At 54.4% G+C, this 18,176-nt stretch overlaps 1 protein-coding gene across 5 annotated transcripts in view; it reads left to right on the forward strand.

Moving 5' to 3' along the window:
• The window catches only part of Sdk2 (sidekick cell adhesion molecule 2), a 244,285-nt gene that overhangs the window by 167,733 nt on the left and 58,376 nt on the right, over positions 1 to 18,176 (forward strand). For all 5 annotated transcript variants that reach the window (XM_047546114.1, XM_047546116.1, XM_047546115.1 and 2 more), the window contains exons 11-18: positions 974 to 1,141; positions 2,053 to 2,155; positions 10,226 to 10,402; positions 10,729 to 10,865; positions 11,422 to 11,569; positions 13,010 to 13,150; positions 14,670 to 14,851; positions 15,307 to 15,422. In XM_047546114.1, coding sequence (XP_047402070.1) covers positions 974 to 1,141; positions 2,053 to 2,155; positions 10,226 to 10,402; positions 10,729 to 10,865; positions 11,422 to 11,569; positions 13,010 to 13,150; positions 14,670 to 14,851; positions 15,307 to 15,422 — 1,172 coding nt within the window. The remainder of the gene's footprint in view (positions 1 to 973; positions 1,142 to 2,052; positions 2,156 to 10,225; positions 10,403 to 10,728; positions 10,866 to 11,421; positions 11,570 to 13,009; positions 13,151 to 14,669; positions 14,852 to 15,306; positions 15,423 to 18,176) is intronic.

The following is an 18,176-nucleotide window of genomic DNA, read 5'->3' on the forward strand; positions in this document are numbered from 1 at the left end:
ACACATTGAGGTACATATTCAGGTACATGCACACATACACAGGCACACACACTGAGGTACATGTACACGTAGACCTTCTCACAGAACTCCCAGCCCTCTCCCCAGCACCCACCCAGCTATGCAGCTCTTCCCAGGGCCTAGGACAGTCTGGCATGCACCAGGTGCCCACTAAGTACTTGTGGATGGATATGGCACAGCCACCCAGCACACAGCTGGATCAGGTGTCTGCCCACATGGGCACATGGACACACCCACCTGTACTTCCATGGGGACAGGCGGGGTGTTCTCTAAAATAAAGGGACAGAACCTACACTCTCAGGCCCGCCCTGCTCACACCTGTGCACGCTCCTGTGCTTGTGCACGCACTCTCTCTTGCTCTCGCTCTCTTTCCCTCTCCCCACTCCTCCCTCTCCCTCTCTCTCTGGTCAGAACCCCACCCCACCCCAGGCCAGGCACCCGGCCTCGGGCCTCCTGAGTCCCACTGCAGATCTCTTCTGACCGGGGCTGTGCGCCCAGACACCACGTCTCCCTGTGCCCACCTGCTCCTTGCCCTCCTGTCCATCACTGTCCTCTGCTCCTCTGAAGGTGACTCTCTCCACAGCTCCCTGCAGCATGATGCCTTTACCAACCTGTCCCTGTCCCCCCACCCTCCTGCCCCCTCATCCAGTCCAGGTGCCAGCTGCTGGGCGGCTGTGCCTGGCTGCCCCTCACTGCCATCAGGAGACAGTGTGTGGCCCTCTCTGGCAGAGGGCAGACAGCGTGGACAGTGAAGAAGCCTCAGGAGATCTGGGCTGCAGGTGCCACCCTGTGGCCCTGTGACCCTGTGCCATCACCAGGCTCCAGCCCTGCTCCCGGCCCTTGTGGCATTTCCAGAGCTGGGGTCTGCCTGAGACCAGCTGCCTTGGAGTCGCCGGGGTGGTGGGTGTGACTGCAGGGCTGGGAGCTGCAGGTTGAGCCCCCCGTGTCCCCCCAGGGGAGCGCATCTTGGCCAGCGGCTCCGTCCAGCTGCCCCGCTTCACGCTGCTGGAGTCGGGCAGCCTGCTCATCAGCCCCACGCACATCTCCGATGCGGGGACCTACACCTGTCTGGCGACCAACTCTCGGGGTGTCGATGAGGCCTCAGCAGACCTGGTCGTGTGGGGTGAGTGTCCGTGGCTGTGCCTCCCTGTGGGTGCCTGCAACTCGGGACCACCTACAGGACACACGCGGTGGCAGCCTCTCACACCGGTGTCTCCGTCCCAGCCAGGGCCCTTCCTATCAGAGGGACAGTGACAAATCAATCCAGAGGCCAGGGGCCAGGAGGTAAAGGTTCTGCCAAGGAGTCCACAGGTCAGCGAGTGGAGGTGGCGGAGAGAGCTGTCCTCACACACTGAGGGCGGAAATCAGACTTTTTACCGTAAAGGGCCAGATAGTCAATATTTGGGGCTTCATCGGCCAGACGGTCTCCATCCCAGCTGCCCCTCTAGCCTCCCTGATGTCCAGAGAGCTGCCAGAGACTGTACCTAACCCAGCGGGTGTGGCCATGTTCCAGGAAAAGCTTACCTACCCGGCAGGCCACCTGCCAACTTGGCCCCTAGCCTACTGCTGACCCCCTGCTGACCCCTGCCACCGCTGCCACCTTCCAGCTTGGGATCCACATACAAGGCACACATGCCTGTGGGCCACCTGCCCAGGACCAGCAGGTGTCTGGGCACGGCACCAAACTGGACGCCATAGACCCATCTCACTCTGGTGTGCCATGGACAGGCTGGACCTGTGGCCCTGACCGCCCTCGAGTTGTTTCTCTGTCCCTGAAGTGATTGTGAGCAAGACTAAATGAGGCCCCACTGCAAATGTGGCTCCGTGCGTCACCTTGTCTGGAAGCACGTGGTTCCTTGTCAGCCCCCCGGACTCCCCCGCAGCACACTGTCCAGGTGGCAGCTCTGCCTTGGAAGCTCGGCCTCTGGCCACACGGCCACAAACCCTGGATGGCGTGCCCTTCCATGCACCCATGCCCCCTGGGGTCCCAGCAGCCACACGCCTTCCCCACACGCCGTCTCTGCTGTCTTTCAGCCCGAACCCGCATCACCAGGCCTCCCCAGGACCAGAGCGTCATCAAGGGAACCCAGGCCTCCATGGTGTGCGGAGCCACCCACGACCCCCGAGTGACCATCAGGTAGGCGCTCCGACACATGAGGCCGGGCGGTGGCAAGGTTGGGGTGGGCGTTGCCTCGGGGCCACTTACCAGGCTGAGGTGTGAAGACTCCTGAATCACACCTGGGCACTGAGCCGCCTTGCCCTGAGTGCAGGCAGTGTCCGTGGTGGCAGGAAAGGAGGAAGGGCATAGAAACAGGAGCAGGAGAGGACGGGCAGGCAGAGGGCCGGGCTGTTCTCCGAGGTCGGGGACATCACTGCCAGCCCCTCCCTGTAGTGCCCCGAGTTTTAGACCTTCTGGGTAATGTGACGTGGCCTGGTTAATTTAAGCCCAGAGGGTCTTCTCATCTTAGTTTAGAATTCCCAGCAGAGGGGTCTGGGTAGGAAGATGCAGAGGCAGCCGTGGGGCTGAGGCAGGAGTCGGCCCCTGGGGGACGCTCCAAGCGAGGAGGGATGGGGCGGTGCCAAACTGAGGTCTTCCTGACCCTGGAGAAGCTGGGACCTTGGCCTGCAGGGCTCAGGACTGCTCTGGAAGAGACGGGGACAGACATCTCTGGACAGAGCAGTCAAGAAGGGATGTGGAAGCCAGGACCCCTCCCGGGCTTCAAAGGGGCACACCTGGGCCAACCCCCCTGGGAAGGCTGCATGCACTAAAACCAAGAGGAAAGAGCACTCGGCTCTCTCCCTTGAGCTCCAGAAGGCCCAGGAACAAATGAATCTGCTTCCTTAGAAATGAAGGTCCCCTGCATGTGGCTTCTCTGCCCAGTGAGCGATGTCCTGTCAAGCCACTGGCATCCTGACTGGAAGGGGCCTGGAGAAATGGCCTCCTCTGGCTCTGCCGGGCTGCTGCATCCTGGGGCGCCATCTGGCGGTCACTGGGCCTGGAAGGTCTCCACGGCCATCGGACGCCAGACCCTGGGAGCCACAGGTCCAGAGAGCTCTGGCTTTGATCAACACCCATTCTCAGGGAGTGCTTGGCAGCCCCAGCTGGGAACTCAGGGGCCATGAGAACATTGGGCCAGACTGTCTCCATGTCAGGATTCATTAGATTCTTCTTTAAAAAATTATTATACTGGTTGTGAAAAGATCCTCAGAGAGAAACCACATAGACCAGGACAGGATGTAGCACGTAGCATCTTCTATATTTTTAGCATCCATTCATTGAAAAACTGTAATAACAAAAAGTTAAATTAATTTGCTAACACTTCGGATTGGTATCTTATTTATGAAAATATCATCGCCTCCTGTGTGGAGTAGACTTGCACGTTTTGTTCCTTCTCTAGATAATTCTTAATGCATGAAGGGATTCAAGGCTCTGGCAATATCTATATAGACCCACCCTCTGGGGACCCCTCCCAGCAACCTCCAGGTGGTGAGTCCCTGCTCCTGTTTTCAGGAAGGGGTCCTCACCTGGAATGAGATTAACCACCCAGGACAGTCCTTTAAGATGGGAGGAACAGAATTGGACCTTTACCAACCCCCCTACAAGTGGTAGAGTCGATACTCAAAGTCAGCCCTTCATCTTCCCTCACAGCCCATCTTCTTCGGATGGTGGCACCACAGCTACTCTCCACCTTCTGGAGCTTAATCTTGAGGGTGGCTGAGACCTCAGCATTTTAAAAGCTCCCCAGGCAATTCTAACATGTCACCAGGATTTATCCCTGTTCTAGCTGGGCACAGTGGCAGGTACCTATCGTCCCAGACACTCAGGAGGCTGAGGTAGGAGGATCTCGAGTTGGAGGCCAGCCTGGGCAACTTAGCAAGACTGTCTCACAATAAAAAATAAAACCTGCTGAGTGTAGCTCAGGGGGCAGAGTGCCCCTGGATTCAATCCCTAGTACCACAAAAAAAAAAAAAAAAAAAAAAAAAATTTTAAAGACCCTATTCTAACTGCAAAACTCAACAGGGTCCCCTGAGTGGAAAGCATTTGAACAACCAGATGATACCAAAGTGTCACTCAATCCTCAGTGACACGTGCTTAGAATCAAGCCAGACTCGAGGGGCTGGGCAGGTGCAGGCTGCCAGCATGAAATCCTCCAAGACTATTCTAGAAAGAAATGCTTCTATTTGGTATCTGGCCCCAGATCCAGACCAAACCTGAACAATCCACTTTTAACCATTATTAATATTAATATTTTATTATATAATAAATATTTTTAGGCTGTCTCTCCCTCTGGAGCTGCCCGCATTCTCTCTTGAATATGTATCTGCTTTCCTAAATAAATCTGTCCGTGTCTCTAGTGCCTGCTAAAATTCTTTTCTGTCACGTAAGCCAAGGACCTTATTTGTCCTGAGCTGAGGCTCCCCGCTTCAGGACCTCCTCCCAGGGACGTAAAGTTGAGTGACAGGCACACAGGTCTGCACGGAGCAAGGCCTGCTTGGCGTGCCCAGGGACAGCTGTGGGTGCATGTCGGTCTGGAAAGCTGAATGGAACTTAGACAAGCACAGATGAGACCTTGCCAGGACCGGGCTCCATAGGAGCATGGGAAGGGTGACTTCCTGAGGGTGGGCAGCAGAGGGGCTGTGGAGTGACCAGGAAGAGGTGTGGCACAGGCAGGCCTCAGCCAGAGCTTGGGTTTGCTGTTGGGGAGGGAAATCAGGGTCCCTTCTCTCCCCTGGAGCTCCTAGCGTCTGCCCGGCCCGTGCTGACCCTCCTGAGCTCTGCCGTGTTCCCACGCCTACGCCTAGCCACCAGAGCCGTCTCTCCCAGGCCTGCCTGTTTCCTTGTCCCAGCGTGCCGTCGGTTACGTTCCCCAAGAGCTCTCCTTCTCACTAGGGGACGTCTCCCAGACCCATGGCTTCCTCAGTACCTGTACCAACTGAGTCCCAAATATGCCTCCAGCCAGATCTTTCCTAAGGTTTGGGCTCAAATACCTGCTCACTCTGGCAGGTGGACCTGAATGTCCCCAAGGCCCATCCAGCATCTCCTTCCACCCAGGCCTGGCCCTGCGTCTATGTCTGCTGGGACGTCTGGGCCTCTGATGCTACCTGGGTTCCATCTGCCCTCCCCAGGCCGACTGCTTTCTCTTAGGCCCCGCCTTCAGAAACCATAGGTGCTGAGGACGACCAGTTCTCAAAAACACCCTTTCTTCCCCAAGTAACCGCCTCCCTTCCTTCTCCAGCCACCCCAGGGCGAGAGCATCAAAAATGGAAAGCCCAGCACCCTCGTCCCCAAAACCCAGCGGCTCATCATTGTTTAGGACACACGTTCCAAGCCCGTCATGCAAACAGCCCCTTTCTCTGCTGGCCAGCTCCCTCTGCCTGCCTTGTCTCCCCGAGGCCACATTCCCAAGCAACTTCTGAAGCCAGGCTCCTTACACTGGGAGTCCTTCTAAAGTTCCGCCCAACCAAAAAAGGGAAAAAAATTAATTATGCAACAAATGCATTTCATTTTAGATGGAAAACAGAAAATGCAGATGAACTAAAAGAGAGAAAAGAAAAACAGTGGCGTTACCAGTTCCTATTAATTGAACCTAACAGTAGTGATGCTTGGGGACTTTTTGTTTCTTTGGGGTACCAGGGACTGAACCCAGGGCCCTGCACATGCTAGGCAAGTGCTCTATCGCTGAGCTCCATCCCCAGCCCTTTTTATTTTTTTATTTCAAGAGAGAGAGAGAGAGACTTGCTAAGTTGCAGAGGCTGGTCTCGAACTTGCCCTCCTGCTGCTCAGCCTCCTGAGTCCCTGAGGTCACAGGCCTGTGCTACTTGGGTACCTTTTATTTAAAATTTTTTTTCATATTTGAGATTTGATTGACTCTATTGAGAATCAGTACACAGACATTTCACTTTGTACACAATTCTTAACACACGTACTGAAAATCTAAAAAGCCTTGTACTGTGATTCTTTTTCAGTTCTTCCAGTGACTTTCCAGCTTTGAATTTGGAGGCAAGTTTTTCTTACTAGAATATCAAGTATCTTTGAATGCTGTCGTTATTCCGGTCCCACTAATTCAAAACCTCGTTGCACACACTACATACGCAAACTCTCGATCTTTCAGAGCGCCTTAAAAAGATTCGGAAAACTAAGAGTTCCACAACCAAAGATGTTACAGAGTACACATGATTCTGACAGCAATGATCCAGTAGTGGTCTTCTTCAGGAGACAATTCTAAGAAACACAGGAAGAGAAATAATTTAAAATATTCAAGACATTGAGTGCAAGATTGTGACTCCAAACTGACATTTAATATGCTTTGTATTGTAGGATGTAAAACTAACCCCCCACCCATGGAATGTTAATATTTTTTTAGTTGTTGATAAACCTTTATTTTATTTATTTATATGCAGTACTCAGGATCGTGCCCAGTGCCTCACATGAGTGGCCGGGCAAGCGCTCTGCCACTGAACCACAACCCCAGCCCCTGGGGTACCATTTTTAACAACCAGGAACACACTGTTTCTTCATCGGCTTTTTCTCAAGACCCTATTGTGCCTCTGGTCCCATGACAATAAATATTTTGTATCAACTCAATTACACAATTATTCAGGAGTCCATTGTACAGCTGGAGCATGATTTATATTACCAGTTCCTTAGTCCTGGGTATTTAGATTATTTCTTAATGTTTGCTAATATGAAGAAATCTCATTATGAATGTCCTTGTAACTGAATATTTTTACGTCTTTGATTTTCTGAGAACTATTATTATATAAGGCTAAGAGGGCCTCTACAAACTGCTCATCAAAATTGCTTAACAGCAATTACATAATTGCAGATTATTTTGGAAAATTTCTACCCCATCTGAGTTCCATAGACTTGGGGGATGTCTTTTTTGTTTGTTTGTTTAACCTTTATTTATGGAAATTCCTGGTAAGAGTGTGTTTAGTTTTGTAAGAAGCCACCAGGACTGTCTTCCAAAGGGGTGGCGTCGTTATGTACTCCCACCAGCAACAAGTGGGTCTGCCGGCCACACCGGTGGTGCCACCATTGTGGGGTCTGGCTGTTCCCATAGCTGAGTGGTGGATCTTCCTGTTGTGGTAATTTGCATGGGTTTGTTTATTTACCTTCTGTGTCTTCCTGGAGGCTGTCCATCAAGGACTTCAGCCCAGTTCATAATCGGGTTGTTTACTGTGTCACAGTTAAGAGTTCTCCATATCTTTTGGATAGCAGTGCTTTATCAGGTATTCATCGTGCAAATATTTCCTCCCCGTCTGCAGCTTCTCTTCTCATTCTCTTGAGATAGTCTGTCAAAGAGCAGAAATTTTCATTTCTAAATTTCTAATTAATTTTTAATTTTTTAATCTTAACCCAGCTTATCAATTCTTTCTTCCATGTATCATGCCTCTGGACTGTATCCAAAAAGCCAGCACCAAAGACTGGGGCATCTAGAGTCTCTCTGTTAGCTTCTGGGAGTCTTAGAGGTTGGCAGCTCATGAGTAGGTCTGTGATCCATCTTGAGTTCATGTTCATGAAGGGGATAAGGTATTTTTTCTGTTTTTCTATGTGGTTATCCAGTTGTTCTAGCAGTGGTTGTTGAAAGGACTCCTTCGTTTTATTTTTGTCTTTTAGTTTTTGCTCTCATTCTGTTTTCATGTAATTTATTTCTTAGAGAAACCAGGTTCTATAAGACAGGTCAGCAAACTCTTTCTGCAAAGGGTCAGACAGAGAGTAAATATTTTAGACTTTGAGACCTGCACAAACTTTATCATAACTACTCTGCGGAACAGAAGCAGTCATAGATAATGTGTCAACAAGCGGGCATGGCTATTGCAATAAAACTTTATTTACACAAACAAGTAGTGGGCTGAAGTTTCCTGACCCCGCTGTCGATTCCACATTCTGGGTTTGGCTAGCTCCTTTCTCATGTACTAACATGTTCTTCTATCCCCTGAATTCCTAATTAGATTTAAGTTCAGTGGCTTGGCACAAATACTTTGTAAGCAGTGATATATGCCTCCTGACATACCATATCCTGACGCAAAGAGAGTCTGCTTGCCACAGGTTGTTTCTTAAGCAGCAATTACTGTCTGCAACTAGATTTGCTTTTAAGGAAACCTCTGCCCATCCCCAGAATGCTGACAAGGAGGATTCTTTTCTAGCTAAAGAGAGGAATGGAAGGTTATTACTGTTGTCAATTTGTAACTATGGATTGAAGGCCTTGAAAATTAACTGAGCAATTTCATTGCTGATAATTTGTCTTTGAGGAAGTGATTTGGAAGACATGTGAATATTTTGCCAGTAAGGATGTTCATGACAGTATTAACTACAGTGTCAGAAGAAAAGGAGCCAAACTGTATTCCTGATGCGAGGAAATCAGCTAAATAGCAGGGTGAGCATATTAAAACACCTGCATCTGACTTTAAAAGACATGGTATCAAATTGTCATAGCAAAAGGAGCATGTGATATTTCGCTGAGTGGAAAAGGTAGATTTAAAAACAGGATAGATGAATCAAAGCTTAGATGATGGATGGATGGAAGCCTGGATGGATGGATGGATGGATGGATAGATGGATGGATGGATGGAAGCTTGGATGGATGGATGGATGGATGGATGGATGGAAGCTTGGATGGATGGATGGATGGATGGATGGATGGATGGATGGAAGCTTGGATGGATGGATGGATAGAAGGAAGGAAGGAAGCTTGGATAGATGGATGGATGGATGGATGAATAGATGGATGGAAACTTGGATGGATGAATGGATGGATGGTTGGATGGATGGATGGATGGATGGAAGGAAGGAAGCTTGGATGAATGGATGGATGGATGGATGGATGGATGGATGGATGGATGGATGGAAGTAAGCTTGGATGGATGGATGGATGGATGGATGGATGGATGGAAGCTTGGATGGATGGATGGATGGATGAATGGATGGATGGATGGATTGATCAATCAATCAATCACTAGAAATCATTGATGTAAATTTGCTGTCAGTAGAAATGCTGATGGTTGACTTTTATTGTCCTCTGGCCATGTCTCAGTCAGTACTCTGAGTGTTTCACACGGGCTCCACATCCTTATGCAACCTAGTGAGGTGAGAGGTGAGTGGTATTAGTTCCTATGTATTCCAGGTGAGAAACGGAGGCCTGGTGAGGTTAAGGAAACTTCCCAAGGTCACAAAATTGATGTGCAGCCAAGCACTTGACCTGGGGGTCTGACTCCAGAACCTGGTCCCACTGCAGGCCACTCCCATCCCTCCAGGCAGGGGGAAGAGTCTGGAAGATGATTTCATCCTATGGGTTTGTCCTGGTTCCCTGGCGCTGGGACACCTTTGAGTGACCTTTATCCCCCTCCTCCTTCCTTCACTTATTTTTTTTTTCTCATCTGTTCTTTCTGATTTTCTGTTGATTTTCCCTTTTTAGACTTGGTTTAAAATATTACAGATGAACTCTCTCTAGCAATCTTACATTCTGGATACTTCTAGCCCCCTGCGGCCCACTGTCCAATGCCCTGGGTGATCCCTTGTGTTGAGTCCGTGGCCAACCTTCCCTGGGGGACAGTGCAGCATCCTGTCCCCCATCCCCCTATAGAGCTGGCCCTCCAAGTCTGTGGACGGGGTGATAACGGCTGTATTTCCTCCAGAACAATTCCAGAGGAGATATTTCTTATTGTCAGGCACGGGCATGTGTGTAATTTCTCAAGTCCCCCTTTGTACCGACTGACCGAAGCTAAAGTGATTTTTTGGACACTGAAGTCAATTTGTCACAGTGATGCATTGATCTAATGATCCCCCTCATAAAACTAATTCCAAAATGTAGTCTGTGTGGGAACTCTAATTCTTTTTCCAGCCATGATCTTTCCCCTCTGCAGAAGCCAACCTTCTGCTGGCTCCTTTATGCCGCCTGTTTTGCGATGGCCTCTGGCCAAAAGCAACAACGCTTTGACCCAGACCTGAACCGAAGGTGTAAGCGACCAATAATGGCTTAACGTGCCCAGTGCCCTTCCGACCGCAGGGTGACGGGCTTCCAGGCCCGCAGCTCTCCAGGTCTCCCCCGAGGCCAGCGTCCTGCCCGACCCACCCCAGCCCCAGAGGAACCCCTGCCGCCTGGGATCGTCCCCTGCCTCGTGGCACTCGCTTTCCAGGACGAGGTTTGGGCTGGGCCTCCCTGGGGTCCACCCCCCCACACCTACCGGCACTCTCTGCTCTTAGGTACGTGTGGGAGAAAGACGGGGCCACCCTGGCCATGGAGGGCAATCCTCGCATCCGCCTGGACAAAAACGGCTCCCTGCACATCTCGCAGACCTGGTCTGGGGACATTGGCACCTACACCTGCCGGGTGCTCTCAGCTGGTGGCAATGACTCCCGCAGTGCCCACCTGCGAGTCAGGTAAGGGCGGCCCTCCCTGGTGCAGCATGGGACAGGGAGAGGCCAGAGCCACGCCACTGCCTTTAGTGAGGACGCAGGGCCAGCCGTGTCCCCAGGACACAGCCCAAGCTCCTGCCAGGCCTCTCCCTCAGCAGGCGCCTGAGCAGGGCTTGGAGCAGGGGGCTCCAGTTCCAGAGAGGACTGTCCACCTGGAAGGCCAGGAAGGCCACGTCTTCCTCTGAGCACCAGGTGTCGGGAAGTGCAGGGCCACCCAACCTGAGGCCACGGCGGCCCCGCTGCCTGACCGAGGGCCACTCGGGGCCAGTCCGCACACGTCCCTCTTACAGGCAGCTGCCCCACGCCCCCGAGCACCCCGTGGCAACGCTCAGCACCGTGGAGAGGAGGGCCATCAACCTGACGTGGGCCAAGCCCTTCGACGGCAACAGCCCACTCCTCCGCTACGTCCTGGAGATGTCCGAGAACAGTAAGGTCCCCACTGCGGCCCTCCTGCGTCCTCCTCAGCAGCCCAGGCCGGGGGGCATGGCCGGGGCCGCACACGTGGGTGCAGGTCAGCCCTGGGCTCCAGCTTGGCTCCCCCACGGCTGGTTCTGGGCCCCGGGTAGGTCCTTCCTCTCCCATCTGCAAAGGGAACAGTGGCCTCTGCCGGTCAAGTCGCCATGGCAACTGAACAAGGTAGTGCCCAGGGCAGTGCCTCGGAGGTGGTGGCTTTTACTCTTATTTTTATTCTCCAAGTTGTAAACTGCAATCAGCAGGCTCGACCCCAACGGCGTCCTGTGTGCACTTTGCCCCAGCTCAGCAAGAACGGAACGGGCGAGAGCTCCCAGCCCCATGAGCCCTGCTTCCTCCCGGGTCCCGTGTGCTGAGGGGACCCAGAACAGTGACGTAGCGGGTGGCCGCTGGGCCAGCGGGGCAGGCCTCACTCTCCTGCTGCCGGAATGAGGCGGGGGCCTGCTAGGAAGGAAGGGCGAGACGCCTGTCCCAGCCCCAGACGCCCACGTCTGCCCGCTCTCTCCCTGCAGATGCCCCCTGGACCATACTCCTGGCCAGCGTGGATCCAGAAGCCACCTCAGTGATGGTCAAGGGCCTGGTCCCCGCACGCTCCTACCAGTTCCGTCTTTGTGCCGTCAACGACGTGGGCAAAGGACAGTTCAGCAAGGACACGGAGAGGTGAGGAGGCAGGCGTTCCCCGCGGGGTCTCCCGGAGTCCGCCAGGGCTCGGCTCAAGGCTCCTCGCGGTCTGCTCCCCGGCCCCTGGGCTGCCACCAGGTTAAAGGGACACAGCGCTCCCGGGGGATGCAGGGTCTCCACAGGTGTCCTTCCCCAGTACCTCGCATGGTACCAGAGCCGTGGGGGTCCTAGGAAAGCTTTGATGAATTTGAATAAGAACGACAGGTAGTCGCTACCAAAGCATCACCCAGTAGAACCTGCTCACGTGGAAGCAAATCCAACCCAACTCTACCCCACAGAGCAAGCAGCCACTCACTGAGAAAAGAGCTGTCAGTGTCATGGAAGAGACCAGACTTACCGTGACACAAATCATGTGCACCAGAGCCGGGCTCTGGGCTCTTCAGAGGACACCCTAGGTGCCTACGAAGAGACCCCTGGCTGATGTCAAGCACTGTGGGTTTGCCCTGCCCAAGTCTCTGACATTCGCGGGACGACACTATAACAGGAACAGGTCCCAGCCCGGCGTGGGGAGTAGTTATAGGAGAATTTATCTGCTCACTGTTAATTGTGCACCTACTATGTGCCAGGCTGTGTCTGGAGCCTAGAGGTGGTATCATGGGCAGACGGCCGTGGCCCCAGAATCAAGACAGGGAGGCGCAGGCTGCGGGGAGCCCCCGCCCACACGCCTGCCCTGGACTTGCCCCGTGCCTCTGATTCATCCTGCTAACACACCTGCGCGCTGCTGGCCCTGAGTCACCGCCGCGCTTCAGCCTTGGTGAAAACCCGGAGGCGCGGTGCGGCTGGAGAGCTGTCCGTCAGAGGCAGAAGCATAAAGATAAACACACGGAGCAGCATCCATCAAAAATAATTAACCTTTCTTTTTAGTGGATAAGCGTCAGCCGTGTGAAAAACGCACCCAGGCAGAAGGCCGCGTTCCAGCCTCGCCCGAGGAAGGACGCGGCCTCGGCTTCAGGAGCTGCCGCGCCCACACAGGCCACGGGCCCAGCCGGGCTCTGTGGTCAGTTAAGGAGGCACCTGGGAAGCACTAACATTCCCACTTGTGAAATACTCGCCCACGCCTGACCTCCTCCATCCCAATAGCAGCTTCCTTGAAAAATGAGAAACGGAGGCCCACATCCCTGCACCACACCAAAAACAGTGGAGGGACGTGCTTTGGAGTGTCTCTAAGAGGTTCATGTACATGTTGTGCCATGCGGACCTCGATCGATCTTGTAAGGCAGGCAAAGTACTTTTTTTTTTTTTTTTAACAGAAATAAGCTCAGAGAGGTTAAGTGGCTTACCCAAAAGCACCCAGCAAGCCTACAGAATCATATAGGGAGAGAAGAGTGCAGGGTTTGGCCTTCTTGTATCCCATTGAGCTCCTGTGTTTTCCCCAGAGACCCAGAGTGAACGGCCCACCCACTCTTGTTTTTGGCCCAGGGTTTCCCTCCCCGAGGAGCCCCCCACGGCTCCTCCACAGAACGTCATCGCCAGCGGCCGAACCAACCAGTCCATCATGATCCAGTGGCAGCCACCTCCTGAGAGCCACCAGAATGGGCTCCTCAAGGGCTACATCATCAGGTAGGCAGCCATCCGAAGGCCAAGAGGGGTGCCAACCCAAGGGGAACAGGTGTGCGGGCATCAGGAGTGACTGGAAGATGGGGCAGATTCATGGCAGGTCCTCCGTCTCATAAGGGCCAGGAGACACGCCGTGGTAGGAAAGATTTAGATTAGACATCTAGAAGAACTTTCATCAGCAAGAGCCTTGGAAATCAATAGGCAGGGAAAAGCGAGGACATAGTATAGTCTCCCCTGGGCTGTGTGGAAGTATCCGGAACCAGCCGCCGGGGAACTAGAATATTCCATCACAGGCCAGATTGCTCTCTCGCTGGACCATGAGCAGCGAAGCTCAGGGGGCCAGAACTGTGTGAAAAGTCAAAGTCCTTCTGGCCCTTGCTGGAAAACAAAGCCAGTTCTTGTGACTTTTTCTTTGCATTTGCCTGGGGTCTAGTCGCTAGTAAACTTGAAGAGCCCCGAGAATGTCTCGGTCCTCAGTCAAACTAGCTCCATTGAAAACACATAGCCAGACACCTCCCTGTGTCCACTGGCTGCCCAGGGGCACCTCTGGTGCTGAGCTTCCCCCGAGTCGGAAGATGCCACGGTTGGTTTGGCCCTGATGGGGGTATTTCACCATGACCCTAAAGGTCAGCCCAGAGGGCGATGGTTCTCAAAGTGCGTCCCCTGGCATCTACACACTTGGGGCCTCTGATCTCGCCGTTACCAGACTCCAAGGTGGGTACGCACCCTGGTTCCACGTGTCACCCCCTGTGCAGAACCGTCACGGTCTGATCGTGCAGACTCCTTGGTTCTCGTGGCTTCTGTGTTCCAGTGGGAGGTGGACATGGGGCCTCAGGTGACCGTGGGTGTTTTCACCCCACCCCTGCAAGGAGGCCACTCTCCGAAAAGGGAGAGAGGAAATGAACCCAGGGCTGGGCAGGGGCTCAGCAGAAGAGCATGTCCCCAGCTTGCACATGGCTCCATCCTCGACACGTAAATAAAACATAAAATAAGGCACCGGAAGATGAGCTCAACCACGGGGACCGTAGTTCTGTCAATGACCCTCAAAGACGGAGGCCGTGAGGTCTTCCCTAGGAGCTCTTGCCTCCCTGGTCGGCCACCCAGCTCACGTCCTCACCCCATCAACAGGACCCGTCCGGGGCTGGGCTTGTGGCTCGAGGGGGAGCGCTTGCCTAGCAGGCCCTGGGTTCCATCCTCAGCACCACACAAAATCGATAAAGAGGTTGTGTCCACGACAACTAAAACAACCTTAGAAAAAGACAAGAAAGGGCCCGTCCAGCCCACTCGCTAGGCCTGTGCCACCCAGTAGGTAGCTGTTCAGACTAGGAAGACAGGCACCTGTCTTGGGCTGCTGGGTCGCACCGTTCAGCTCAGGGCCTGAAGAGCCACCCGTGTCGGGAGCACAGACACCAAGCACGTCCAGCGCCACGGAACGTGCGGGTGGACGGTGCTGCCCAAGGCCGCTTCCTGGCACCGCGCCCGGCAGAGTGCCTGAGTCAGCGAGCCCTGGCCTTCCCCTCAGGTACTGCCTGGCCGGGCTGCCCGTCGGCTACCAGTTCAAGAACATCACGGACGCCGACGTGAACAACCTGCTGCTGGAGGACCTCATCATTTGGACCAACTACGAGATCGAGGTGGCTGCCTACAACAGTGCCGGGCTGGGCGTCTACAGCAGCAAAGTCACCGAGTGGACACTGCAGGGAGGTGGGTAGGACGGTGGCCCTGGAGCCAGAGGCAGCCCAACCTCCAGGCCCCGCACCTGTCGGGTCCTCTGCCCGTCCAGCCCTGAGCCCCTCAGTCTGTCCCCGCTTCACCCAGGCCCTTGCCCTGGCATGTGGGGGGACCATCACCTGCGCCCAGCTCCTGAGGGTGGCCAGCTGGGAGGAAGGGAGCAGGGGCTCAGGGTAGGACGGGGACCATCACTCACGAGACAGCTTATGTTTCTCGTTCTGCCTGGAGCCCACCCGGCTCCGCACACGGTATCTTGCGCGTCCATCCTGACTGTGTATCAGCGCCCCGTGAGGGGTCAGGCCAAATTTATGGAACCCACACTAATCCAGAGAGAGCAAGAGGGCACTGGAGCCTGCACAGGGAGGGACAGTGGGGCGGGCAGCGAAGTGCAGGCCTGGACCCCGCCCCACCCGTCTCTCCATCTCCAGTTCCCACAGTGCCCCCTGGCAACGTGCACGCAGAAGCCACCAACTCCACCACCATCCGCTTCACCTGGAACGCCCCCAGCCCCCAGTTCATCAACGGCATCAACCAGGGCTACAAGGTACGGGGGGGCCTCCCTCCCCGGAGGAGCCTGGGCGTCTCGGGAGGGCGGAGGCTGCAGAGGGAGGCAGGGTGCTTCTGAAATCTCGGGCCCAAGCCAAGCAGAAGACCGGGACAGAGGGGAACGGTGCAGGGACTTTCTCCAAAGCCACACACAGGCCTGGGGGAGCAGGGACCGTGCAGACTGTGGCCAGCACGGGGGTGTTCTCGGTGAGGCTGGACCATCACCAAGACCTGGTCCAGCCTCAGAACCCCGAGGTGCAGCCATGACCCACCAGAAGAGTCCAGCTGGCGCGTCTTACCACCATATCTCGGCTGTAAGGGGTGTCCCGCTGGGGCAGGTCTCCCTGGCCTGACCTGACCCCACACAGGGTGTGGCTAAGGGCAGGAGATTGGGGCCCAGGCTGACCGGGGCTAAAATCCCAGCTCTGCCTCCTGCCGTCTGCCTGGACAAGTTCTTTAATACGCCTGAGCTTCCATCCGTCCGTGAATATTTATTGAGCAACGACTATAGACACCCTACTGGCTTCTGAGTAACTAAACGGAGTTTCCTCGTTCTGGATGTGAAGGTGGCCCTGAGGCCTCTTCCGTAGGGTCACGTGAGGATCAAGCAAGATAATATGTGAGATGGGTCCAGCACAGTGACCGACGTCAGAGCGCTCAGAAGCGGTTCGGGCGGGGGCCAGACCTTCATTTCCTAGGGCTGCCACCACCAAGTGCCACCGAGAGGCGGCTGAGACAACAGGTGGCCTGTCCCACAGTTCCGGGGGCTGGAAGTCCAAGCTTGGGGGTCAGCAAGTTTGAAGGCTGGCGAGTCCTCTCCTTGGCTTGCGGATGGCGCGGCCTCCTGGGTCCTCACCTCTCCCTATGTGTCTGTAGCCTGGCCACCTTCCTGTGCGCGCCACCCGTCCCGTTGGACTAGGACCCGCCCTAATGACCTCATTTAACTTGAGCGGCCTCTTCAAAGGCCCTCGTCCTGGTGGTCACGGTCCGAGGCGCAGAGTCAGAACTCCAGCATGTGAATCCCGCCAGGTACCCAAGATGCTGCCCGCATCAACCCGTGGTGGGAATGGCCGAGTAGGTGGCAGCAGCATCCACGCCTTCGCTACCACAGGCACCTGACCTGGTCCTCTCTCCTCCTCCCACGGGCGCGTCCTGCCGGCCCCCCTGAGAGCACCAGGTCACTAGAGTATTTTAAACAAGTAGCGCCTGTCCCCAGCCACTTGGGGCAGTGGGCAGGGGCCGTTGCTCCCTCCTAACGTGGGAACGGAGACAGAGTGTTTCAGGGGCGTGGCTCTGGGAAGCCCGCAGGGAAGGGGAGAGCAACAGGCTCTGGGTTTGAGCGGAGGGATCTGGTGACCTTGAGGTGACCACTCCCACGTCCTGCAGCCTCCTGTACCTCTCTGCACTGTCTCTCCACATGTGCCATCACCAAGAGTATTTCTAGGACAGGCGGCCTGAGCCATTGTCCCTGCAAGGCAGGGGAGGCCGGACAGGAAGGCAGAGAGGTTAAATCGCAAGGAGAATTTTCTGCTTCTGTCACCTGGCCTGGCCCCACCCCGGCCACTGCACTGTCACTGCAGGAAGGCAGGACCCAGGGCTGAGCTGAGCTTCCTGGGGCAGGGTGCTGCAGCCTAACGCTCCAGTGCTAGCTGACTGCAAAAGGCTCCTAATGAGGGCCCAGGGGAGGAGGCAGGGAGGAAAGGAGGAGGCCAGCATTACCACGGAGTCCAGGAACCAAGCTGGGAACAATTAGCATCTTGCTCCCAAGTCTGAGCTTAAGTTTCATTCCACATATGGGAGGATCGAGCTGCAAACTTCTAAAGGCAGACAGCGTCCCAAGGACCGGAGGCCAGTCAGTGGCCTGGACAATTAGACCAGTGGCCCAGGGTGACCCAGAGCAAGAAAAGGCTGCAGACGCCCCCTGACACCTCCTGAGGCTCAGGCCCATTTGGCGTCCTGCACCCAGAAGCTGCTCAATAAAAACTGGCAGGGATGAGCTGCCCAGTGTTTTGAGTGGAAGAATAGGAAGGGCCACTTTCCCATGTCAGGTAGCAGCTAAAGTCCTTGCTCACACACAAGCCGCACAAGAGCCCCAGGGAGGAAGTGTTCCGGCCATCATCCCACTTGGCTGAGGAGGAAACAGAGACCCAGGAAGGAAGTCACCTGTTCAAGGTCAAGGGAGTAATTGCCAAAGCTGAGATTCAAACCAGAGCCTGCACTGTTTCTTCCTTAAAAAGAAACTGTGGTACATTTTTATTGTAAAATAATTACTACCGCTTGATTTTTTTTTTCCTTGCAATGCAAATGAATAAAAGCAGGAATTTTTTTTTTCTTGCTTCTTTGACCTTCCGTGTGTCTATCACAGGAAGGAAAGAAAAAAGGACTGTCTTCTCTTATATATACCTGTGATAAAAATGGACTTTCCCCCCACTCTTTATTGTGAAAATTTTCAAACCTCTCCAAAGTAGAGGCAAGACTCTCGTGAAGGGCCCTCTCCCAGCCCCCCAGGCAACGCATCCCCTCGATCCCCCAGGTCCTGGCCTCTTCCCCTGGAGTATTTTGAAGCTAATCCCAGGCCCTGTTCCACGTCTTCCATAAATGCTCTTGTAGATAAGGATTGTAGATAACGTCTCTGCTTGGAACAAAACCGCATCATCATTATCGTGCCTAAAAATGTCAACAGCCCCTGAATGTCATCAGACGGGCAGCCGGGTTTCAAGTTCCTGGATCACCACATCATTTCTGTTCCTCG

This window comes from Sciurus carolinensis, chromosome 3 (assembly GCF_902686445.1).
Source record: "Sciurus carolinensis chromosome 3, mSciCar1.2, whole genome shotgun sequence".
Taxonomy (NCBI): domain Eukaryota; kingdom Metazoa; phylum Chordata; class Mammalia; order Rodentia; family Sciuridae; genus Sciurus; species Sciurus carolinensis.